At 45.4% G+C, this 26,017-nt stretch overlaps 1 protein-coding gene across 4 annotated transcripts in view; it reads right to left on the bottom strand.

Annotated features, from left to right (window-relative positions):
- SH3PXD2B (SH3 and PX domains 2B) overlaps positions 1-26,017 on the bottom strand; it is a 305,249-nt gene that overhangs the window by 127,501 nt on the left and 151,731 nt on the right. For all 4 annotated transcript variants that reach the window (XR_013598659.1, XM_078653005.1, XM_078653007.1 and 1 more), the window contains exon 4: positions 262-338. Coding sequence is in view for 3 of the 4 variants with exons in the window: in XM_078653005.1 (XP_078509131.1) it covers positions 262-338 (77 nt within the window). In the remaining variant the exon portion in view is untranslated. The remainder of the gene's footprint in view (positions 1-261; positions 339-26,017) is intronic.

Genomic DNA, 26,017 nt, shown 5'->3' with positions numbered 1-26,017 from the left:
TGTATCCTGTGTCTCTGTGCTTAGAGTCCATCTTTAGCCAGGAACTATCCCCAGCCATCCTCTAACCTGCATCTGCAGGTCAATGCCCTCCGTTTGCATGGATTTGTGCCCAACATGTTACTCCACCAGCCTGCCAAAGGCAATGGCCTGTCGGTAAACCCAAGAATTTCTTAACAAGGCCAATAATTAAAAACAATAGTTTCCCTATCGACCAGGTGTCTGTTTCGCACAGGAAATTGTGGTAACTCCTTTGCTGCTTACCCTGCAGTACTCATCTATCGGTACCAGCCGACGAACTGCAACGTCCCGAATGTGGCTCCTTCGGAAGAGGATTTTACCTGCAATATGAAGAAAAGACCCGTTGAAAAGACATTCTGTGCATGAAGTTACATATACCTTTACAGCAGCAACACCGTGCTGAGCAGTGAAGAAAAGACCCCACATAGAACCCACATAAGGAGTAATAGAGAGATATCTTGACAGCTGGGACATCCAAAAGCCCAGCAGGGCCAAGTTAAACATGGACTTTCGGGTGCCCCTCCCTGTCATTTGATTCACTCTACCCTCCTACGAGATGCTCTCGCAACATGACCATACTGGGCATATATTTCTAGTACTCTGTAACATCAAGCAGTCAGCTTAAAGGGTCTCATACATGACTAAAGCTAGAAAATTAGGATAATCTGGTTTTCCATGTGCCTTTTTTTATTATTCTATTACAATTGTTTACATTTGTTAAATTAGCTTTCAGCAATTCTGTATGCACCCACGTAAACAGCAAATTAATTCCACAAGCATCTCCAGAGCCAATGGGTCTTGCCTTTGGAACATATTGGCTTTGCTAATTGTTTTCCGCGATGCTGTGCAGCATGGCTAAAAAGGAAGCAAAAAAAGCAATACGATGTGGTTGCATCATTTTATAGTTGTGTCCACAACGCATGCACACTCCTTAAATAAAAAAATTTCTCTGAGTTAGTTCTGTAAAAAAAAAAAAAGCGCGAAAAATGTTTTTCTATTTTTTATTTTTTTAAAGCAAGGTGGTGGAAGCAACACAGATAGGAAGGGTAGGGAAAGCACCAGGAAGGGCACAGGCAGGGCTTTAAGTGGGTCGGGTCTCACCGGTGCCGAGCACCGGCAGCTTTTTAAAAGGGGCCTCGAAACCAGTCTCTATCGGGCTCAGTTTTGTGCCCTGGCACAGGAGGTCCGTTTTTTCCAGACTGCAGTGACAGCGGGCACATCGATGTGCGCTGCGCACACTGCTCACTTCTCACTTCTCACTAGTGGAGAAGTTGATGTCAGGCCAGGTGAGTGTTGTAGGGGAAGGGAAATCCTTTTAAGAGGGACATTTTCTCTCTGTATTTCTTTTCTCTTTTGGAAACTCAGGAGCAGCAACACTGACCTGGTGTCACCAGGGCTTTAAGTTTAAGCTTTTTCAATATTATAAACAAGCCATAGTTGCTGCTTATTTATCTAATGCAACTAACAACCATTGACAAAGCCTATAGTCCTGACTTTTTGTAGGTATGATGTTACTAGTTGTGTAATATATCTGAATGCAATGACAGAAACATCAAAATACAAGTAGGGGGGCACACTATGCGAAGCACACATTTTTAGCTTAACCTAGGCACAGGTAGGGAAAGTAACACCAAGGCCAGGTGAATAGAAAAACACGGAAGGAGGGGAAGAAGTAGACGACAGGCAAGAGAGAACAATATGGAGAGCAAGTGAGAGGTAGGAATGAGGAGATGGGGAGGAGGTAGGAATGAGGAGATGGGAGGAGGTAGGGGAGAAAGCAATGCAGGGAGAGAAGCACAAGAAGGTGAACACAAAGCACACAGGTGAGAGAACAACACAGAGCGAGGAGGAGGGAGAAAGATGAGGGATTCAGCTCCAAAATACATGCACTCTCACGAAGTGCGGAACCAAAAACTAGTGCCTCAAAAGTAAGCAATGAAAGGACACAAGTAGTTAAGATTATACTCCAGGGGACAGACAAATATAAGAAGAGGAAGGAAGCTCACATGAGGCAACAAATAAAAAATAAAGCTAAAGAGAGTGCCAGTTAATAGTAAGCAAGGGGTGGCCTCTAAACCATTGTAAACAGAGAATATTTTTTTTGTAAACAGACAGCTTGCGCCGTATGATAGGCGAGACCTAAAAGAGCTAGATATGCCGGGGAAACACTCAAACAAAAGTAAAGTTGGTGGATCACCTAATATTTTTGGGTAAAGAGGAGGCAAGCAGTGATCGACACAGATGCACAGACACTGCTTATCCTATACAGGATTCAACATAAGACAGTGTCTAGACCTGAATCCGGGGGAATTCAAAACTAAAATTAGATCAAATGTTGCCAATATTACCATCTCAAAATCTCTTTCTTTCAATGATGCCCATATATGCCCTACTCAAGTCTAATTTAGGGAGGATTATAGTTAACTCCTTGCATGCTCAGCTCGTCATGAGCGACGGCGCTCCGGTGCTCATGACGAGCCGAGCTCGTCATGACCGCGCCCGTCCCGTGGAACGCTCGCACGCTGGGCTGATTCCCCTGCTGTGCTGAACGTTCCATTGGAACGGGCGTGGTCATGACGAGCTCAGCTTGTCATGAGCACCGGAGCGCCGTCGCTCATGACGAGCTGACCTCGTCATGAGCATAGGGGCGCTGTACGCGCCCCCCCCCCCCCAGCACAGCAGGGAAATACCCCGAGCAGCGAAGGGGTTAATGGAGTGTGGTGACTGATTCAGAAGAATGTGTACGGCGGTGTACAAAATATAGTAAATTAAAGGTGGTGCGCAAATTATAAAATGTAAGTTGAATCGAGTAGTGGGTAAATTAGAAATTTAAGTAATAACTACAACTTTATAAATTCTCCAGTTTGTATACTTTAAGTTTGGTTCGTATATAAAGAATAAGTAACGTTTTCCAATCTAAAACTTATCCTTAACCTTCATTAAATTTAAATGGTTTTTATTTTTTGAATAAAAATATTTTTCAATAATAGTGTTCAGTGTCATCTAATTGAGTGTTGTTAATTTCAGTGTCATACAGTATAGTAAAGGACAGTGTCATACAGTGTAGTGTCATGGAGTCTAGTGGAGTGGAATACAGTGGGATGGAGTGGCTTTGTGTAAAGTGGAGTAAAGGGTTATATAGTGGAGTGGCATGGTGTGTCATATATTGGAATGGAGTATTGTAGAGCCTAGGGGTGTGTTGTACAGTGGAGTGGGGTGTTGTACAGTACAGTTGAGTGTCATACAGTGGAGTATCATCAACTGCTGAGTTATGGAGTTGAGGGTCATGGAGTGGCATAGAGTTGAGTAAAGTGTTGTAGAGTGCAGTGTAGGGGCATCCAGTGATGTACGGTGGCGTACAATGGCATAGAGTGTTGTACAGTGCAGTTTTATAGATTACAGTAGAGTGTTGTAAAGTGGAGTGCCATACACTGGAGTGTCGTGCAGTGGCGTATTGTGGGCTAAACGGTCACACAGTATAGTCAAGTGGAGTGGCGTACGGTAGAGTGTACTATAAAAGTGTCATACAATGGAGTGGCATCTCGTATAGTACAGTACCGTGGAGTGTAGTAGTGGCATAGCAATCAGTGAAGTAGTGTTAAAGAGTGGGGTGGCATGTTGTACAGTGGAGTGGTATTCCGTGATGTAGAGTGTGTGAAACTGTCACAGAGTGGATTACAATGTTGTACAGTGGAGTAAGGTAGATCAAACTATAGTGTTGTACAGTGCACTAGAGTGGTGTGGCATAGAGTGCAGTTGAGTGGATCACCGTATAGTGTTGTGGCATACAGTGGAATAATGTAGAGTGGAGTGGCATCCAATGGAATAGCATACAGTTGAGTGACGTGGAGTGGTGAAAACTGGAGTGGCATGGAGTGGAGTAGAGTACAGTGGAGTTACATGGAGTGTCATTGACTGGACTGGCATACAATAGAGTGGGGTTAGAGTGGAATAGTATTCATTGGAGTGGGGTACAGCAGACTAGCGTACATTGGCTTGCCATAAAGAGGAATAGAGTATAGTTGAGTGGCGTAGAATGGCATACAGTGGAATAGCATAGAGTGGAGTGGCGTACAGTGCACTGCCATACAGTGGAATAGCATACAGTCCAGTGGCAAGCACTGCAGTGGCATACACTGGAGCGGCATTCATTGGAGTGGCATACAGTGGTGTGGAGTGAAATAGCATAGAGTGAAGTTGGATACAGTGAAATAGCAGAGTAGACTGGCGTAAAGAGGATTAGCACACAGTGTAGTGAGCTTAGAATGGCTTACTGTAGAATAGCATAAAGGGGACTGGCATACAGGTGTGAGGTGTAAAGTGGTGTAGTATACAGTGAAGTGGCATACAGGGAGTTGTACACAAGAGTGGCTTACACTAAAGTAATGAAGATTGAAATATGGTAATGTGGAGTGGCACAGAGTGCAGTGGCGTACAATGAGTGGCGTAGAGTGAAGAGGGATACAGTGGAGTAGCATGCTGTGGAATAGTAGGGTGGGTAGAGTGGAGTGGCATAGTCGAATAGTATAGTGTTGAGTGGTGTAGAGTGTTGATGAATACAGTGGAACACTATATAGTGGAGTGGCGTGGAGTAGGGGACAGTGGATTGGCACACAGTGGAGTGTTGGAGAGAGTGGTGGCATAGAGTGTAGTGGCATAAAGTAGAATGCGTGCAGTGGAGTGGAAAAGAGTGGAGTGGCATAGAACGAAGTGTGATAGAGTACAGCAGTGAAAAGTGGAGTAGCATAGAGTGCAGTGGTGTAGAGTGGAGAGCGTATAGTGGAGTGAGGTACAGTGTAGTGGCATATAGCAGAATGGCGTACACTGGAGTGGCATACATTGGAATAGCATACAGTGGATAGGCATAGAGTACAGTGGTGTACTGTGGAAATACGAAGAGTGGAGTCGGGTGCAGTGGAGTACCGTACAGTGGAATAGTGTACAATGTATTTAGGTAGAGTGGAGTAGAATAGAGTCAAAAAGCATAGAGCTGAGCGGCAGAGAGTGTAGGTGGGTACAGTGGAATCGTTATACTGGAGTGGTGTAGAGTGTAGTGGGGTACGGTGGAGTTGAGACAGTGGAGTTGCATACATTGGAAAATCGGAATGGAGTAGCATAGAATGGAGTGCCAGAGTGGAGTGGAGTAGACTGGAGTGGAGTAGACTGGAGTAGAGTAGACTGGTGTGAAGTGGAGTGGCATAGAGTGGAGTGGGGTACAAAGGAATAGCGTATAGTAGAGGGAAGTGGCACAGAGTAGGATAGCATAGAATGGGGTGTTGTAAATTGTAGTTGCATACAGTGGAAAAGTGTAGATTGGATTGGAATATATTGTAGTGGTGTATAGTGTAGTGGTGTAGACTGGGGTGTCGGACAGTAGATGGCATAGAGTGGGATAGCGTACAGGGTGGTGGAGTGGCATCGAGTCAAATAACGTAGAGTTCAGTAGCACAGTGGAATAGTGTATGCTGGAGGGGTGTAGAGTGTAGTGGGGTACAGTGGAGTGGCGAAGAATGGACTGGCCTAGAATCTAGGGTGGTAGAGTGTAACAGCATAGATTGTAGTGGTGTAGAGAGAAGCAGTGTATGGTGGAGTGAAGTATATTATAGTGGCATACAGTAAAATGGCGTAGAGTGAAGTGGCATGGAATGGAGTGAGTGGAGTTGGGTGCATTTGAATAGCAGAATGGAAGAGCGTATGGTAGAGTAGCATAGACTGGAGTGGCATAGATTGGGGTAGAGTAGACTGTTGTGGAGTAGAGTGGCATAGAGTGGAATGGCATTGGCTAGGGTAGACTGGTGTGGAGTGGCATACAAAAAATGTGTATAGTAGAGTGGCGTAGAGTAGCACAGAGTGGGATAGCATAGAATGGGATGTTGAACAGCAGTGAAGCGTAGAGTGGAAAAGTGTAGAGTGCATTGGCATACACTGCAATGGTGTACAGTGGAGTGGAGCAGACAATGTCGTACAGTAGAGTGGCATAGAGTGGAATTGCGTGCAGTGGAGTTGTGTACAGTGCAGTAGCTTAGTGTGGATGAATGGACTGCCGTACAGTGCAATTGCGTACAGTTAAGGGGAGTGACATAGTGTGTAGTGGTGTAGAGTGGGCTGGCTTATAGTGGATTGAGGTACAGTGCATTGGCTTACAGTGGAATAGCGTAGAGTGTCGTGGAATTGAGCCGAGTAGCTGTAACGCAGAACACATCCAAAGTGTACCTAAAACAACGTGGCTGCCTTTAACTTTTCTAAAGGCAGTCATTAGCAAATCACATAATGAACTGTCATCGCTATGTACAGCAGAACGGTCACGAAATACTGCAAAATTTGGTGAAAATGCCACGACTATAGATATCACTTAGTTAAAATGCCTTACAAAACTTAAATGCTTATCCTACTTACCGGTGGTACCCAAAATGATTATCTGTGCACCATAATGTGTAATCCTGCCACATTTCATTCAAATCCGTCCAGCCGTTTTCGCGTTATGCAGGAGTACAAAGTCTATTGGAAATGCATTGGTGCCCATGTGCGTTTTTGGATCCACCTTTTTTCTTTGCACCCTCCTGATGAATTCCCCTAAAACTTTGCATAATCCGCCAATGTAAAAAGAGGAATAGGTATTTCAAGTGTTGTGGGGATTCACTGAACGGGCGCAAAGTTATTAATGGTGAAAAATCTGAGGAATTCCTATTGAAACTACATGCAGAGTGTGTGGTTTGTAAAGGGCTGTATCTGTTGAAAGAGTTATCTTGTTGTGAGGGTTTAATCAGAGAGGCGCTCTTATCTTGTCTTAGGACGCAGTGCTTAATGGTATGATAGATGGGGTGTTCGAGATAGAAGAGCAGGATAACATTGTTTTGGCTGGTGGTAGAGATTAGCTCTGCAGAGCCTTAGAAGGTGTGTCTTTTCATCCAGTGTTTTTTCTGTGCTGAGACAGTAGCAGATGGGAGTCCTTCAGAAAGGAGACCGGGCACACCTGAAGTGCAGGCAAGGTAAGTAAATGTTTTTAAAGCTAACACAAAATTACAATTTAAAAAGCACACTTTACAAGAGCTTTATTAGTGCAGGGAAATTAACTATTTTAAGTAGACATGAAAAATATGGACACTGAAGCGAGCTATTGGGTAAAGCGTGTTGACCCACTGCCCGATGCGGTGTTGGGTGAAAGCTAAATATGAATAGCAATTCAACAGACCAGAGGATTAGCCCTGCCGACTAAAGGCCCCTTTGTATATGTCTATTATGTGTGATATTTTTTTTTAAAGAACAATAGTCTGGTGAGACTGAATCAACGGCCAGACCTATAAAAGTTAACTTTCGCCAAAGTGTGTGCATGCTATTATGAAAGTTATATCAATGAAAACAACGGGTTTGCGGACAATGTATAAATAATTAATAAGAACAAAGCATAATTGCATTCAGTCACTGGAATTAGGATGTTGTAGGAAAAGCATTCTCGAGAAACCAGATACTGTTTACACAAAATAGTATTGCATTTATCAAAGGTGACAAATCAACAGTGCTCAGTGTTCCGGGTGAAAAAATAAAACCACATACAAGTAGTGGCCAATTGTAATAAGTAACAAGGTTACATGAAAACAGCCTCGTAACAATATCTATACAACGGCCTCTACATTATTTTTGGAAAAAAGGCCCATAACGGTTTGTTTATAAAGTAAGCCGATGACGTTTCGGCCCCAGAAAGGGAAATGTGAGGTCTCATCAGGACCTAAAGATAAGGGACACTTGATGGGTTCAAGTCAAGTTTGCCATAGTGCACCCCAATAAAGTGTGGATTAAAGAGTGTATAATACTCAAATGGGGCCCAGAAGGGCGCAAAGGGAGGGGAAGGTGGAGTTCAACCTGGCAATGTGTGGCTTCAAATCAATACAGCCACGTAGTGTAAGAAGACTAAAGACACACGATCTATGACAAATTGTACAATCACCGCCAGAGCACTTTCAGAAGATATACGGTGATGCGTGGGCTGTCTTAAGTCTGCCCTAAGTTGGAGTTTGCCAAGGATGGTGGTAAACATGTGTGAGAGGGAGCCACCTGAGTCAGCTTCTCCTAAGTGATACACATCAGGACATCTTCTGAAAATCCTCGGGCAGTGATTCTACAATTTGACACTGACAGTGTGGAATGAATTTCGGGCTTTAGGATGAATAATCAGGATCTTGGTCTGTCTTAAGGCGTTAGGGTCCACTCTCATCCACCTTCGCACTAAGATGTCAATTCAATGGAGTGTGTGTCATTCTTTATTGGCATCATCATAGAATTAAAATAATGCTAAATCCAATCCCTGGGATGTTTCTTCAGTTCAGCCTTCTGGTAAGCATTAGAGATTTAGAACTGAAAATGAACTTTACTAAATGATGCCAAACACCATGTGACAGGATGTGTGAGTGGAATTAAGATGGCCAGCTATGAGAGATTTAGATAAGTGAATGGAATTGATGACGTTAAGTGAGTGATCCATATCCTATGTTTTACTTCAGCAAAATCTTTAATACAATTGATTTTGCCTGGAAGTTTAATATTTCTGTTTTTGATGTAATCAGTGTGTCTTTGGAATTAGGTTTTGCGATTGAACATTTTAACAACGTGTTTGCTTCAATAATTGATCATTTTCCACGCGTGCATCTTGTTTTGTGTACTAATTCAATCAAATATAAACAAAGCTAAACAACAATAAGGATTCATTGCTGAATAGAGTAGAGGAACAAAAGACTTTTAGGAGTTTGTGAGATCCACTCCCTGGTGTGTAATGTAATTCCAATTGAAAGTTACAAGTACCTTGCTATTAAGACCTGTGGAATATAACTTCTATTAGCATTACTGTAATTCGCTTGAGCCATGTTATTTTGTTTGTGCTAACAAATACCAAAATGAAGTGCCATCTTTGAAATTTCAAGCCTCTTTTTCAGATCTTGATTCCCGAGAGGAGAAAAGGATGCTCAGTCAAAATGTTCACGTGCTTGTTGCAATCTGTAGGCCACCTTCTTCATTTCTCATGGTGCCTGTTTTTGGACACCTGCATGCATGTTTGAATGTGTCATGTGCCTCTGCTGCTGATTTTTTGTACACTTTTAGAAATGTGTGACTTGTCCTTGCTTGCGGAGTTCGCTCAAACACTGTTTGACCGGGGGATCCACTGACCGTGTAACTTGTGATACACAGACTAATCTCTTTTTTTTAGTTAATAAGCCCTTTCAGATTTTGCTTGGCGTATGATCGGATATTCTTTACCAAAACAGGAGCATATATTAATGTGCAATTTAAGTACGCCTCTTTAGTCAATAAAGAGTTAAATTTAAGGCTATGTAGGCCATCTGAGATGTGGATCGTGTCCGTTGCATGCAGGGTGCTACTGAGTCTTTTGTGGTAGCTGCCTCTACCTTGGACCGGGCTTTATTGGCTTGTATTGTTAGTAAGTGAATTTGTGTCCAAGAGAAGAAGAAAACAATTATGCTAAGAAGATCTGATCTACTGCCAAATAATTAGTGAAGGGATCGTTACTAACTTTGTTGAAGTTCAAGGCCTGCAGCCATATTCAGTGGTTGATCGGCTTTGGTCTGTATCTACAATCCGGGCCCAGCATCTGAATTCATAACTGCAATGGAGAGGGTCTGCAAGCTTCCCGCTTCTTGTTGTCAATGTTGCATGTACTTTTAGATTGCTATTCATACACACTGTTTGCCCATCTTTTGTGGATTCAGATTTGGCATGAGGGGCAACCCTGACATTACAAGAGTCATTTAGGGAGTGGGCAATGAAGCTGTAGACAAGCCAGTGATGTGCAATGATATCCAATGAGTCAGGCAGGAAGTGAGTGCTGATGTCACAGGACAGGTGAATGGAGTGGGTGCCCATCTCACAGCAGACAAGCAAGGAGAGCATACAGATACCACAAGAGAGACACTTCAGTGAGGGTGTCTCAGAGAGATGGGTACTGATTGCAACAATCATTAGACTAGCAAGGGATGTTAGGTTATTTGTGGTAGATTACAGTGAAAAGCAGGCATTTCCTTAGAAATTGTAATAAAGACTACATTACTTATGAAATAAATAGATCAGACAAGGTCCTTAGGACATTTAAACCTGAATATTTCTCACTTATTGGCTGACACTGAACTTGTTGCCCCATATTACCGGCCTTTCAGAAGTTCCACCAGGCAGAATGGCAATGCTAACCAACTCCTAGAATTTTGGCATAGTGATGAAAGGTCAAAACACCCTCAGTTTAGTGATGGTAAATACTACAACTCTTTCACCCGGAAGAGGGCAATGAGGTTTTTCTTAAGTGAGACCCTTACTTTTCACACCTTCAGCTCCCCTGTGGCCTAAACGCCTCAGGAAATAGTTATTTATACTTTGCTTTCTATGAAGCCAAGCAGATTCCCCTTTAATGAAAGCTCAAACCAGTTTACGAGGTGGGAGACCATGCTCACCAACCCTGGAAGCGGACTCTGGTGTAACGAGCTTCAGGCTTATGTGTGCAGAATTATTTTTTTCTTCCAATTAACCACTCTTTAATTCTGTGTGTATTAGCTTTATTCGATATAAAATATCATGAAAGCATTTACAGAATAAAACAATACCATCATAAAAAAGAACATACAGCATGAAATTACACACGTATTATAAATAGACATATATCAATCATTAAAATTCATCAAATCGGATAACACCGTTAAAAGCAAGAATATAAAAGGGGATAATTCTCAAACATCCGAAAGATAAAACATTTCATTCAGGGATATACTACAAGGAAGATGATGGAAGAGCCAGGGGGGAATGGGCCAGAATTTCATGCTGGGAATTCGGCTTCAGAACCATAAGGCTAGTGCACATTAAAAATTTAAAAATTAACTTGGAGGGCCATATATTTTAATGAAATCCCAATCAAAAGCCTCTGGGTTGCCTGGGCTAGCACTTCTTTTCTACAATCTTTCTCCGTGTTAGCCAGGCTATACCCAGAAACTTGGCCACTCCGCAAATCATCATTGATGATGAGGTATCAGTTCTTAAAATGCGGAGAGCTGCGCGATGATTCATTGGGCCAAACATTTTGCACACTGGTTTAAGCCATTTAACTCTGGCCCCACTATAGGCCGGACAGGCAAAGAGGAGATGGCAATGGACTCATTGTGATAGCGACAACCTGGGCAGGGCACCGATGGCAGATTTGACCCCTTCCAGAGCGCTGTCACACTGTTGACAGGGAGAGTGCCAAGTCTCAACTTGATGTACAGAGACCTATCCCGCGGGACATGGATGAAATCAAGATATGGTTCCAAGACACAAGTAATGTTATGGTCAAAGAACCCCTCTGTCAGTTTTCCAAACTTGGGGTTCGAGAGCTCTTGTGTCTGCACCCAGTCCCAATAAGCTCTCTTCAGATCTTGCTTGGTGGGTGGGACCTGGGTGGCCCATGCCTCCTTGAACCCCAAAGCAGATAAAAGCTGACGGAGGTCGACTAACCATTTAATTTGACTCCCAGTATCGGCTAGTATAAATTCATCAAGGGCGGCCACATAATTGGAGAGCTTGGGAGTCCTTCTTAGGCGAGCCCAAAATAACAGGGGACGCAAACGGGTGATGTCCTGTATGGAACGTTTCCCCATGTCATAAAATAAGGGTTTCAGCGGGTGGATGGAGGGAGGGAAATGAGGTCTCTCAGAAACTTATTTTCAGATTTGGCGAGCTCACTCACTCTTTAATTCAATACATGGAGCTAAATGGCCTGTACACTCGGGTCTTCACTGAGTTGGCCAGAATTTTTGCCCCTACAGAGAACTGCAATTCCTGGCCCCGGTATTGCCATCACACCCAGCATCTGTAATTCTGGGTATGGTATTGCCACCTGGGCAAATAGGGACCTTAGTGTGGAGCACTTTTCTTCCCCCATGCACTTGGGCCCAGTCCAAGAAAATTGTCCACAACTCGCTGGCCAATATGAATCATAATATCAGGTTTCCGAATTCGGGATCTGTAGCTTTCTTTGCAGCTAATGTTGTGATGATTCATGGTTCAAGAAGATGTGGAACAGTGCAACCATAATTGTCATCTGTTGCGGCTTCACGTGGGCCCCTCAAGGTGCTTCTAGGCTCCTTTCCTTAACATCTGTATGAAGCATCCTAGAGGCCTTCGCAGGAAATCTCTAATCTCTTCGGTCATGGCTGCAGAACGAGGTGGTCCATGTCGTGATATGGCTTAATTGTAAGGAGCATGTCTTGCACGCAAGGACATCACTGCTCTGGCCCCCAATCAAGGAGCAGATCAGATTTAAGGAGTCCTGCTCTGGTGTTTCTATCAAATATGTCCCGAATGTTTAAATCAATGGGTTTTCCACGTGTTTGCTTGCTCAATCCTTACACAGTCCGGTTCAAGCTTAAATCCAACAGTTGTAGAGCGTTGTCTATGGCAGCGTCAGTCGTGCACACTTTACATTTAGAACTTTACCCTCTCTCTCCAGCTTTTAAGCAGCTTTGACATCCCGTCTGCTCTGGACCCTACAAAGACCAGGTACAAGAAACTTCCACTGAGGTAGTGTGCCCCATAAATATCGTTCATCCATCCATCCATCCATGAATCCATCCATCACTCCCATTTCTGACAACTAATTGAGAGCACTTAAAGTGGTAACTTCCCGGTGTTATATACTCTACATGAAAAGCACATTTTACAATCCTTAAAGTTCTAGCTGGTGCTCAGGATATCCAGACAGACACAGGAAATTCCTCATTCGCCAGTGCCACAATGCGCTTCTGAGCAGGGGGCGGCACAGCATAAGGATTGTTTCTGCTGGCCCAGACATGAATCAGAGCGCCTTTTTAGGTTTTGCCTACGCAATGCGTACGAAGTACGCATGCGCTAGCAAAATCTAATGATATCTCTATGTGGGGTCGGGTATCCGCCCCCTCCTCCCATTGGCTAGCTCCATAAATGGAGGCTAGCCATTGGTAGAGGGCTCTGTCTGTCAATCCCAGACCAGATTCGGGGGCGTTCCCGAGAATTTTTCCCTTTTGGCTACGTCACGCGACGTCAGCCGAAAGCCGGGAACGCCCCCGAATCTGGTCCGGCATTGCCGGCACCTGCCTCTGCCTTCCTGCTCGGGATGATTGCACAAAAGTCGCTCGATAGCCCCTCCCTCCCGCTCCGTGGCAGCCCGTTTCCCTCCCTCTCCTCAGGCCGGCCAGCCGAAAGAAGCAGCCGTCCGCCTCCAGCCAGGGCCGCGCTGGGATTGGCCCAGCCGGCCGAGCCTCCACCACGTCATCGGGAGGAGGAGTGGAGAGCAGGAAGCAAGAGATCTGCCGGAAGATGTCCAGGTGAGTGCTTTGTTTTTTAGTTTGTTGCTTTGTCCGTGTGTGTGTCTGTTCCCGCCCCTCACCCTCCCGCTGTCAGTGTGTGGCCGTTCCCGACCCCCCTCCCGCTCTTCGTGCCTTTCCGCCCCCCCTCCTCCGTTTACCTCGTGTGTGGCCGTTCCCGACCCCCCTCCCGCTCTCCGTGCCTTTCCGCCCCCCCTCCCCCTCCCTCCGTTTACCTCGTGTCATATTCACAGAATACTCCGACATCACAGTCGACCCTAGAAGACTGATTTTGAAGCGGAGGGGGGGACAGACCCAAATTCTCATCCCGACTTCCCAGTGAGGTCTCACCTGTGATTCCAAGTAAATCATTTTGATCTCATCGAATTTAAGCAGCATTAAAAACAGTCCGACCTTAAATATTTACTAAAACGTAAAAAGAACCTGACATTTACAAATGCACTGATGAACTGGAGCCCCCGCTGCCCCGGGGAGCCATGGTACTCCCGGGGTGACGGCAGAGCCTCACACAGATTACACGTCCACCGTGCACCCTTCACTGGGCTGGCCTGGCCTGGCCTTCAGCAGGGAGGCCACAGTAAGGAAGGTAAGGGCTTCAGCTTCTGCTGCCCTGGCATTACCAGGCAATTAGCAGCGAAGGTACATCAAGAACGGAGGCGCCTCCCTCACCTGCTTCCCTTCTAGGCCGGAGTCACTGGGAGTAAAATAAATAGTGATGTTTTAAAGTACTAAGCTGAGCAGATACGACCCTGAAGTAATGGAGCGGACCAGCCGGTATAACCCGCAGGTCTCATATCTAATCACCCGAGGAACATTTCAAGAGCCGTTTGCCATTCCCCCAAGTGATAAAATGAATTTATAGTTTTGTATTAATTTGAGTAAAATGAAACTGGCTCCTAGTGTTAATGGCTGCAGGGCAGGAAGATGCCGGCTACAAAGGGCTCCCCCAAGGCTGAAGAAAATGGTCTTGAACAATTGCTTTCGATGACATTTCCGATAGCGGGAGCCGCTCCGGTTAATCCCGCTAATTTCCACTCTGGCGGCGGGGGACATTAGCAGGAGGCTCGCGGGGGCTCCGCCTCAACAAAGAATGGATTCAGCACCTTGGGACCCACATCGGCCCTAGTTGTGCGAATTCTGGGGCAACCCCTGGGGCGGATGACCGAGGGGCTCTTCTCCAAACCGAGGGCACCACGAGCACTTTGAGGGTAAGCATTTTTTATTAACAGACGCCCCATATTATTAATAGCACTGGGATGAGAAAGAAAATGGCTGATAGAAGGACCAGGTGACGCCCGACAGCACCAGCAGGCACGTGCCATCACCTACATGTTTTGGCTTTGACAGACTGGTCATGTGCCCAAGGAAATCTACTTTTAATGGGACTGGGACGGCCTGGCACCCTGAGCCCGTTTCTTCCATTTTTTTAAGTAGACATTTACTTAGCTGGAAAGAGACACTCCTTGCCCGCAAAAAGTGTCCTCCACAGCACAGAAGGTCACAAATAGTGCGGGTGACAGTAGAGTTTGTTTCTATCCTGGATGCATAATGTGTTTACTGGAGGACAATACACAAGCTAGACAACGTGGCATGCGCACATTACGGGGGACACGTGAGTGCAGCCAGGTGCAAGAATGAGTTCCAAAGAATTGTGGCCACTTTCGAGCATGAGAAGGGGAGTCTAAAAGGAAGTTTTTAAAGCAGAAAGAGGAGGTGGCACAAAGTTAATTCCAGTAGTATGGACCTGGTAGTGCGATGTAGCAAGACTGTAGGCAGCACAGCAAGGTTTGGGGAATTTAACGGGACGGCACTAGATTGGTTGTATGTCAGAGTATCGTTAACAAAATTATCACCTGATGTAAATATTGTGTTGTAAATATTATTTGCAAAAAACATTGCTCCTTTAAGGTTAGGTTTACCAGGATGTGGCCTAACGGCTACAGCGGTCAACCTCGAAGCTGTAGAACAGAGTTCGAGTCTCGGCAGGGACGCTCAACAGCCTGTGATTCTGAGCAAATCACTTAATCTGCCTGTGCATAACAAAATTAGTGTGTACGTGTGTAAAGCAACTGGTGATTATTTTTTTATTTATTTATGCAATTTTATATAGCGCGGACTTTCGTAGGCAATGTTCTTCACTTAAGCTATAGTCCGTGTCACGCTTGCTACGTGACTGGGAACCTGGGCGGACAAACTGGGTTCTGGAGGGGTGGGTAGGAGGGTGGTCAGAGGGGCTGGTCACGTGAGAGTGGGTGGGAGGGTGGGCTGAGGGCTTGCCACAATCCGAAGGGCCAGGGACAACAAACATGTAGGCAAGGGAGTGGCATTGAGGAACATCTGGCAGCGCGGAGGGTTGAGGCCCAGCGACTCCCAAAACAGATAAGGTTCTTGCGGGTACGATACGGTGAGGTAAAAAGAGGAAGAGCAGGAGGAGGCGAGGCGGAGAGGCTGGCACGGTGTCATGTCAGCAGTCGTCTCTGTCTCCTAACCTTGGAATTCCCTGGAAATGGCACGACTTTCTTGCCCGAAGAAGTGTGTGTGGGGGAAGGGGGGGCGGGGTGGGAGGTTCTTGTTTCTAAATAGAGGCCAAGGATTGAATGGTCTGGATACACTCATATTTGCCCCTTGTGCTCATAACTTGGAGGCAACTAGGACAAACCCAGCGCGCAGGAAGAGTGCGTGTACCAAGACTGAATACAAAAAAAAAGGCGGGGGTGGGGGTGGGGGTGTTCGTCTCTTTCCCCATCCCATAAACACCTCCAAAGCAGGATCCGCAGGACACTGGAAATGTCCGCCCCCATAGACCGTAAAGACTACGAACGTCTGTCGGAGACCTATGGGTGGTTCTTCTCGAGGCCCTGTGACTGTCTGCAAGAAGCCCCCTGTCTAATACTATTGTTAAATGATGTCCAGACGAGTTGTCAAACTTCAATGCTGCTGGTGACACCACCGGTTTGTGTGCGCCTACACGTCTGTGTGAGCTCCTGCTCGGTGACTGCTCGTGTATGACCATGTCCATGTGTGTCTGTTGTGACTGCTCTGACTATCTTCGTTGTTGGGAACAGGAAGCGTAAGGGATTTATCCCCTCCCCCCCTAGATTTTGGAGTGGAGGGGACACGCAGTAGAAGTTTAGGTAGACAGAAAAACTGCGCACTTCCACTGTTGACATCCGCATGGGATGACGGCCCTGCTGCTTTCGACCTGCTGACCGGCCTAAGGCTTCAGACAGGGTCGGATTTATTCTCTGGGGCCCGAAGACAAATTCCCGAGGTCAGATGTAGGTGTTGTTTGTCAGGTCTGGGGCAGGGTCCCCATTTAGCACATTGTCATTCTCCATAGAATGCGTCTCCTTCTATCCTGGGCCAAGGGCCCAGCATGGAGGACTCTGCCCTGCTTCTGTGTAGGAGTTCACATCCTCCTGGCAAAGGGAGGTGCTGGGGGCTATTGGAGTTCCTCTTTGATAAGGTGATGCATCTTTTTCATGCAACTCACCTCAAATACAGACATACATGGGAAAGCAAACCTGCTCCATACCTGTTTGACACTTAATGGAACTGCTTTGCTTTGTCAACAAATGCCCCGAGCAACGTGTTTGTGACAGTGAGTGCAGAGTGACAGTGAGTGCAGAGTGACGGTGAGTGCAGAGTGACGGTGAGTGCAGAGTGACGGTGAGTGCAGAGTGACGGTGAGTGCAGAGTGACGGTGAGTGCAGAGTGACGGTGAGTGCAGAGTGACGGTGAGTGCAGAGTGAGAGTGAGTGCAGAGTGAGAGTGAGTGCAGAGTGAGAGTGAGTGCAGAGTGAGAGTGAGTGCAGAGTGAGAGTGAGTGCAGAGTGAGAGTGAGAGTGAGTGCAGAGTGACAGTGAGTGCAGAGTGACAGTGAGTGCGAGTGCAGACTGAGTGCAGAGTGACAGTGAGTGCGAGTGCAGACTGAGTGCAGAGTGAGTGTGAGTGCAGACTGAGTGCAGAGTGAGTGCGAGTGCAGACTGAGTGCAGAGTGAGTGCGAGTGCAGACTGAGTGCAGAGTGAGTGCGAGTGCAGACTGAGTGCAGAGTGAGTGCGAGTGCAGACTGAGTGCAGAGTGAGTGCGAGTGCAGACTGAGTGCAGAGTGAGTGCGAGTGCAGACTGAGTGCAGAGTGAGTGCAGAGTGACAGTGAGCGCAGACTGACTGCAGAGTGACAGTGAGTGCAGACTGACTGCAGAGTGACAGTGAGTGCAGACTGACTGCAGAGTGACAGTGACTGCAGAGTGACAGTGACTGCAGTGTGTGAGTGTGCAGGGTGCACATTGTGTGAGTGTGCAGGGTGAGCAGTGTGTGAATGTGTAGGGGCAGTGTGTGAGTGTGCAGGAAACAAACACTCAAACTAAGTCCACCACACACTACTGCATATACTAGTGAATACAGTCATCTCTTTATACAGAAAAAATGAGTTATATTTAGAGGGGTCGGAGTGGGACACAGTGGGTGGATGGATGCATGATGGATGGATGGATGTATGCATGATGCATGGATGTATGGGTGGATGCATGGATGGGTTGTTGGTTGGATGGGTTGGTGGATTGCATAAATTGTTGAGGGATTGGCTGTATATATGCATCTATCCATCCACCCATCCATCTATCCATCTATCCATACACCCATCCATACACCCATCCATGCATGCACCCATGCATGCATCCACCAACTCATCTATGCAAGCATTACAACAAGAGCCCGCAGCTCTCCTTCGTCTCTCCTTCGTCTCTCCTCGCCCCCCCTTCCCTGAGCCCGCAGCTCTCCTTCGTCTCTCCTCTCCCCCCTTCCCTGTGCCCTGCCCTGCTATTGTAAATGACAATGCCATTTATTTATGTTAAAAAAACCATAAATAAAAAAAATTTCAAGAGCAATGCCAATAGCTCTAACTTTAACAAAGGCAAAACCATTGCATTGTAAATGCTTGTTCCTATAGGTTTTCCTTCCTGTCTACTGTTTATTTTCTATTCTATGTTAAAGGTCTGCCTTAGCGACGGGACTTCCTGGTTCTTTCGATGTGTAGTTCTCTACAGTTTCTCTTTGAAGACGTCCAGGAGGCTTCAAAGGAAGTGAAGGCCTCTTCCCCACCCCACTTCACCCCAGAATTGAGAGGATAGAATGTCCCGCCGCGTCCTAACTTAACTTCTTTCCTTCCAATAGCAGCAGAATGTGCCTCCTTTAATATTTGTAATAATTCGGCTCCATTTGGAGGGCCGCCGTTAATGAACAACAGACGCCATCTAATCCCTGGTCGCCTGCTGACTGTGTGTGAGATTTCGGGCTGGTCGATGTATTCCGCTGGTCACTTCAGTGTTGACACATACTAGTATGCAGGTGAAAAGCTCTGAAAGTGGTTGATGTACGTGGTGACAGCTGCAAACCAAGCTTCGAAGAGCAGCTGGAAAGTTCCTGAGTAACTGAAATGCAAACATCAAGTGGTGAGCTGGAAGATATATTTTTTTCCAGGCTTCAGCAAAATACACTTGTTTGAAAGATAAGTGTTACAAACAATCTGGATATGAGTGTAAAATTGAGGTATAAAGAATCAGAGAGTGAGTGAAAGCAAGAGAAAAAGAAAGAGAAGAAACAAGAGGGTGAAAGAAAAAGGAGACAAAAAAATATAATCGAGAAATAATACAAGTGCAAAAGATAAACAACAAGAAAGTGAAAAGCGAGCGAGACGGGTGAGCGAAAGGCGGCAAAAGACGGCAAAAGAGAGGGCAGGAAAGAGAGAGTGTACTAAGGGAGGACAAAAGGGAGAAAGCAATGAGAAGGGGGAGGTTTAGAGAGCGTGGGAGAATAACGGGAGAAAAAGAGACTTGCTCTAGCTTCCATGGAGAAATTTACTCCACGAACAAATAAATACGTTGTATTTTGTCTCTTGTTTTCGATGTCAGCTCAGCTGGACCGAGGAATCAACTACCTCTAAGGATCATTTACGTATCCGACCTGTGTCATCCGGAAAATCACTGTATTTCCCTACTTCTCGGTTGCACGGTTGTCAAACAATGAAGCGCTTAAATCATGGTAAACCTCCGATAAACACACTCAGGTAAGGTATTTGTTTCAAGGAACTACAAAGCGCAAACCCCTTTCAAGCACTGGAACGCTGTACATGGTCTGATGGGATGCACTGGAAATTATTTTAAAATATAATGGAATCTGCTTGTAAAACGTTCAGCAACACATAGATATCAGTCACTAGCTCATTAGCCACGGCAGCAATTAAAGACATTCGATTTCCAAATTAAAAGTGACGACTAATCCCTTAAATAAGGACTTCCAGTGGCAGGTGATGTGTGTACTCGGTTTATATTCCCACTCGCGTGACGCACCTGCAATTAGCAAACGTTTCATGCTAATTAACCGCTCACTGAAACAACCTAAATATACCCTGCGTGGCCCTTTAAATGAAAATGTCTAGAATTCCGGCAAAATGACGCAATGCTTTATTCTGCAAACCAGGCCTTCCTTAAAGAGTGCAGATCCAGCAGAAAGGTACAACATTCAGCTGTTAGAGTCTCACTACTCACTCTGTGGACGGCTCCCGGGGTGCAAGGGGTGGGGGGTGGGTTGCAAGTTCACCCCAAGAGTAACCTACTGAGGATGCACGTCATGCCAGAGGCAGCAGACTAGCATGTGAGAGATCAGGAGAGGTCTCAGACAGACCAGTGCACTGACAGCTGACACAGGAGAGAAACTCAGTCACAAATCATGTACCAGTAAATGTAAATGCTACTCCTACCAACTCCAGATTACTCATAAATGCGCTTCGTTTTGCCAGAACTCGTTTTAGTTATGTGCTGAAGTCGATTAAGACACATGTAAAGCTCATGTTCTGTGTCACATGCTTTCATAACGCTGTCCCAGTTCACAGGGAACCAAACAACGAGCAGATTACATCACCTACGAAATATTCAGTACATTAATAAATAACTGGGCAGGTGACTGATCGATGCATAAAAGGTGAGCCCCGAGTACTGAATGAACCAGTCACCAAGCATTCCTTTCCATGAGTGATACCTCAGTCGTAGGCCCACAGCACGGTACCAAGTATTCAAAAGACATGGCGGCCTAGGATGGTGGGGGCTCAGTTAGAAGATGGAGGCAAGTTAATGAGGGTGCCAGCAGCGGCAAACAGGGTGCAACGTGTGGGAATCAGACGACAAATGTCAAGTGCAGACAGGACTGAAGGGTATACGCCATGTTTGAGTAGTATTACAGCACCAATTTATTGCCTCTAATCACTCAACCTCTTGTTGCTTACATCGTTCTGCTGTACACAAATGATTTCTTAAATGCCGTAAATGCTTGTTTGAGAGACAAGCCTCCAAATGACATTTCTTTAATACCCTCAGATTCTTACTCTCTCACTAATGCCTTTTAAAGGTATTCCCTCGATGACCTAAGCTCTTGTTCCTCAGTGTCTCCTAATTATACACATGATTCTGCCAAGTCTGTCAGTCGCTGTGACATCACAAGCGGTTTGAGAGGGAACATGCGAGTGAAACTTTTAATAAACTGCATCATAACAGGTGATTTAAAAAAAGGATATTTTTTCCAACAAACGCAAGACGGTTGAAAGGGCAGACAAACAGACTTTAATGGTGACCACTGCATGACCTTGCTGGGCCAGGGATAAAATAACCAACAAAACACCTGACAGTTTGTAAGGGGTCTGTGCTGTGGACTCCACACCAGGCTACAAAGTTGACAAGCACCCTGCATAAATAGACTTTGTAGAAGGACACCTGGCTGCGAAGATGACACGCACAACCTCAGGTAGTAGAATAAATGTAGTCAACTGCGGCCGCTCAATCTCCCCACATGGAGGTGTAAACTGCGTAAGTGCAGGTGTAAAACCCTGGTGTGCTGCTGCACTTAAGATCCTCCTGAAGCAGTAGCCTGCTTGAAGGACAGATGCTCAAGCCTAAAAAGTTCCGGACTCCACACTTTCCTAGCCCAATCTTGAGCTGCAAGGCTGATTTGGGTCCGGTTGCTCCGGACCTTTTTGAGAACTCGGGGTAGCAGAGGAGTCTCTCACATCACTCTAGCCTGAACTGGTCTCCTAGAGAGAACATTTGTGGGAAGCCAAAATGTGCAGAACTTTGGACACTGCATTCTTTACAGTGGCTAAAAGATCCAGCCAGAGCTCTACACAGTGTCATAAGATGTCCTATGTAACCGTCATTTGTGATCCACCCGTAATCGCTGGCTAAACTCATCTACCCTGACATTTAAAGAATCCACGAGGTGGTTCAAATCAGGGAAATGCCCAGGTGCTCCAGGCAACACCTGAGGTGCAGCACCTCTTTGCACAGGGCCCAGGACTTCATTCCACCCTGCTTGTTGCAGTACCACATGGTGGAGGTGTTGCCTATTGGGACCTGCACTGGCACTTCCCTTGATGGATGGCAGGAAGGCCTTCAGTGGAAGGTGAATGGCCAGCAGCTGCTGAAACAGATGTATGTGAAGTCAGGTTTCCACCGGAGACTAGAGGCCACTGATCTACACCACTCCCAGATGGCCTCAACAACCCAGCAGTGACGCATCCAATACCACCTTCAGTTCTAGGTGGAAAGGGAGAGGGAACTGCAACTGGTCAAGCAGCCAATACTGATGATCTTGTGCAGTCTCCTCTGAAACCTGGACGACTTTCGACAGGTTTCCTTAGGGATGGACTGACAGACTTCAGACACCATTGCAGAGCCCGCCTGCGCCACCTGGTGAAGCGGACAAGCAGGATGCATGAGACCAGCAGACCAAGAAGCCTCATTGCCACTCTCATTGAGATCCAGGACCGAGGCTGAAACACTGGGGTCATCACACAAATGTCTAATATTTGTTTTAAGCAAGGAAAGGCGTAGTACTACCCTGTGTCCAGAAGAGCTCTAATAAAAGGAAGCTTCTGTGAAGGGGTCAGGTGTGACTTCGGCTCATTGATCGAGAACCTCAAAGACGTGAAAATGCTCACTATCATCTGGAGGTGAACTATGACTGACTGTGGCAAGCCCGCCTTCAATATCCAGCCATCAAGGTAGGGGAGAACTGGTGTCCCCAACCTCTGAAGATTGATGGCGACCACAACCATCACTTTCATGAGCACTGAAGGGCAATGGTAAGACCGAAGGGGAGCTGGGCAAACTGAAAATGTTCCTGGTCTACCTTGAACTGGTAGTAACCTCTGTGGGACTGCAGGACAAGCACATGAAAGAACACATCCTGCAAGTCCAAGGCAATCATCCACTCACATGGATCCAGGGCAGACAGAACTTGGGCCAGTGTGAGCCTTCTGAATTTGTCTATCCACAAGAAAGCCTTTAGAGATTAGAGATCTAAAGGAAAAGGAAAATCTTTTTCCGCCACAAGGAAATAGGAGCCGTAACAACCTATCTCCACTTCCAAGGCTGGCACCCTCTCAGTGACCCGTTTGGTAAGATCTAGAGGTGCTCCTCTGAAAGCCACTTTGATGTATGAGGAAAGTGTGGTGGGTCGTAGAGAAACGCAAGGGCATAACCTTGCTGCACGATTTGGAGGACCCAGCACTTGTGACCCATTGTGGCCCTCAAGCTCCTCGAGCAGTGATAGGGAGCGCAATCGATTGCCAAATTGACACCCTCAGGACTTCTCTTTAGTCAGAGAGTGGAGAAAAGGGGTCGAATCTCTCTTCGACTTCTTATGATTCTTCTTTGATTTTGACTTTAATTTACCAGATAACAGTGGCATGGTTTAAACTCTGCAGAGGGGACATTGTTTCCTTGCACACTGGAATAGATCATTTTGGAAGGATTCATAATGAGGCGAAAAAGGGAGCAGAGCTCTGGATCCACGTTCAAAGGTGCAGAAAGAAAGGAACTGATATCAATGCACTGGAGTGGCACTTATATGCAGGGCCACTAGAATTATGCTGCAGGAGCAAGCCAAATTATGGTGCAGCATTGGGCAAATTATGTGGCGTGATGCTGCACATTTTGTGACAGTATTACTTCATTATTTTATTATATGTATTCTCGTTAACACTGTCTGGGGATTAGCTGCACCTTATTACTACCAGTTTAACACCCAAATATAGTAATATGCAACAGAAAGGTGACCATTCCACCTTTGCAAAGGGCCTTCCACTCTGCGACATCATGTGTTGCTGCGTTTTTAGTAACTTTTGAACCATTTGAGCTAGAAGCAATTTGTTTTGTTAAAATTTGCAGATTATGCAGCAGATGACTGATTATGTGGAAAATGTGGCAGATCTACAATTATGTAAAAAACGCAGCGGCCACACAATTACATAATTCTAGTGGCCTACTTTTATGTGTCTCCACTCCATCACTTCCATGGTGGAACAAGGTCAACATGGTGCCACATTGCGCCACCTTGTGGGATGTGTGAGCACTGCTATGAAAATGTCTGGATCGAGTCTGGTGCTTGGGGAATATTCTAATGGAGAGGAATCCAAAGTTAGAAGTATCAATCAGAAGTATATGTGTGCGGACAACAGAAAAATGCAATACATGGTGTTTTTAGTAAGTCTGACTAGAAGGACTGATCTTGCACAGAAGGTGACAGATCGAACACTGCAGAAAAGGTTTTTCCGCAAGACACCTGCTTCAGCTCCCTACAATCTGCACTGTTTTCAGTAGTTGCTAACATAAGCGATCAAAGTAATGACTGATACTGCCTGAGAATTTCCAGGTCTGTCTTCTAGTTGTTGCCAATGATTTGTATATTAGCTTTAAAAAGCAGATAATCTTTGGTGAGGCAGCTAAAGTTATCTGCAAATGTTAAGCTTCCTCAGTCATGGGCAAGGTTTGAGCTGTTTTTCCAGCCCATAATTCTTATACTGTGCTTTAACAATCAGAAATATTTAAGTTAACACAGTATGAAGATTATCGATACCCCTTAAGTGAGGAGTTTGGCCTGGCTAAAAAAAAATGCAAAAAGACAAACAACACTATCTTTACCGGGCATGTTTGGGTACAGGAAGAGTGCATGACCCGCACCAACAGAAGACAACTAGGCTTAGCATCAACACATTCCATAGTGTAAGGCTCTGACCCCCTGCAGGTACACTGGAGTCTACAAGTAAACATGGCATACAGTTTAAAGTGCCATTACCAAGCATAGCAGGTTTGGATGTGAACACCTAGGATGAGACGAGAAGACGCCCAGGCACTTCAAATCAACTCGGATTTTGATTTTCAAAAGCATGGCAATTTCCAAAAATAGACCATACTAGAACAATAAAGGACATCTTGTTCCATAGAAGGAAAACCAAAATTCCATCCTGGCCTCAAATATTACAGACAGAAGTGATCCCAGGCCTGGCGCCTGCCACATGTGGTATTTATAGCAGTATTTTAGTAATGGCAACAGCGCCATCTTGAAAGACTGGCCTTGGCTGATCCAATCTGCAGGGTGCCTATAAATAGTGCCCCAAACCCCTCTCCCTCTCTGACCTCAGAAGGTAGCAATTTTAGAAGAAGTGTCCCTGTAGTTTTACAACTGCTAACATAGGATAGCTTTTAAAAATATGTTTTATTGATTTTTAAATGTTCAAAGATGAAAAAATTGACAATGCATATAACACTGCTAATAGTCATGTGGAACATTTGAAATACAGAAAATGCTCTGCTATAAGGGCCATAAAAATAGAGCAATGACAAAGTTAGGCCGTAAGGGAGGAGGTAAGAAGGGGAAATAATTGGTACAAGCAGATTAAGCAGAATATTATCAAAATAAGAAGGTGCATATGTAGAGGTCAGACCCAGTAGTGGTTACTAATCATTGTGCAGGAGTGTCATTTGAATGCCGCTCAATAATCATGATAGGAAAATTGGTATAAATGAAGCCCCCAAAATGGTTAAAGTTGTGTTGGTCCTGCCATAATAATCTTATCTACGTAGAATAGGGGATGTATGATCAAAATAGAAGATTCTAAATCGGGGAGGTCTAGTCAAATCCCTGGTTCTCTGTAGCGGCAGCATCATCATGTCTGTAGTAGACTAAACATAGTAAGTCTTGCTGCTCAGCCAGAGTGGAATGAGTGGAATGTTGGTGAGTGGTTAGAATGGAGTGTTTGAATGTCTGAGCGTGAGGATCAGTTGTGAACGGGCTGAGCAGCAAGTGGGCTGCTCCTGGTGGGGTCTCACCTGAATACTTACCATCTGACTTAATAAAGAGATCTACACTCTCTACACCTCGTCTTCTTCCAATTCATCATAGAAATCCTCTTATTACATTTGGCGACGAGGATGTGTAGAATCTACAATCTGTTTCTGAAACGTTGGACTTATTTTAAAGTTCAACTGGGTGTAATTTTCACCTGTCTTAATTTTTATAATACAGTCTTTCCTTATATTATTACTGTCAGTAGCAATGTTAACAATTTTCAGACTAGCTATGTATTTTCTTTTATGAATTATTACTTATCTTTTTCCTCCTTATGCGATGTTAACAAATTTCCCCTTGGTTGATTCATATTTTTATTGTACTTGCATAATTCTTTTTGTTTCTGTTAAAAGGGGGAAGGTGATGTAGTAGACTAAGCATAGTAAGTCTTGCTGCTCAGCCAGAGTGGAATGAGTGGAATGTTGGTGAGTGGTTAGAATGGAGTGTTTGAATGTCTGAGCGTGAGGATCAGTTGTGAACGGGCTGAGC

The sequence above is a fragment of the Lissotriton helveticus genome, chromosome 7 (genome assembly GCF_964261635.1).
Source record: "Lissotriton helveticus chromosome 7, aLisHel1.1, whole genome shotgun sequence".
Lineage (NCBI taxonomy): Eukaryota > Metazoa > Chordata > Amphibia > Caudata > Salamandridae > Lissotriton > Lissotriton helveticus.
The sequence above is the reverse complement of the archived record's forward strand: the minus strand, read 5'-3'. Positions and strand labels throughout refer to the sequence as shown.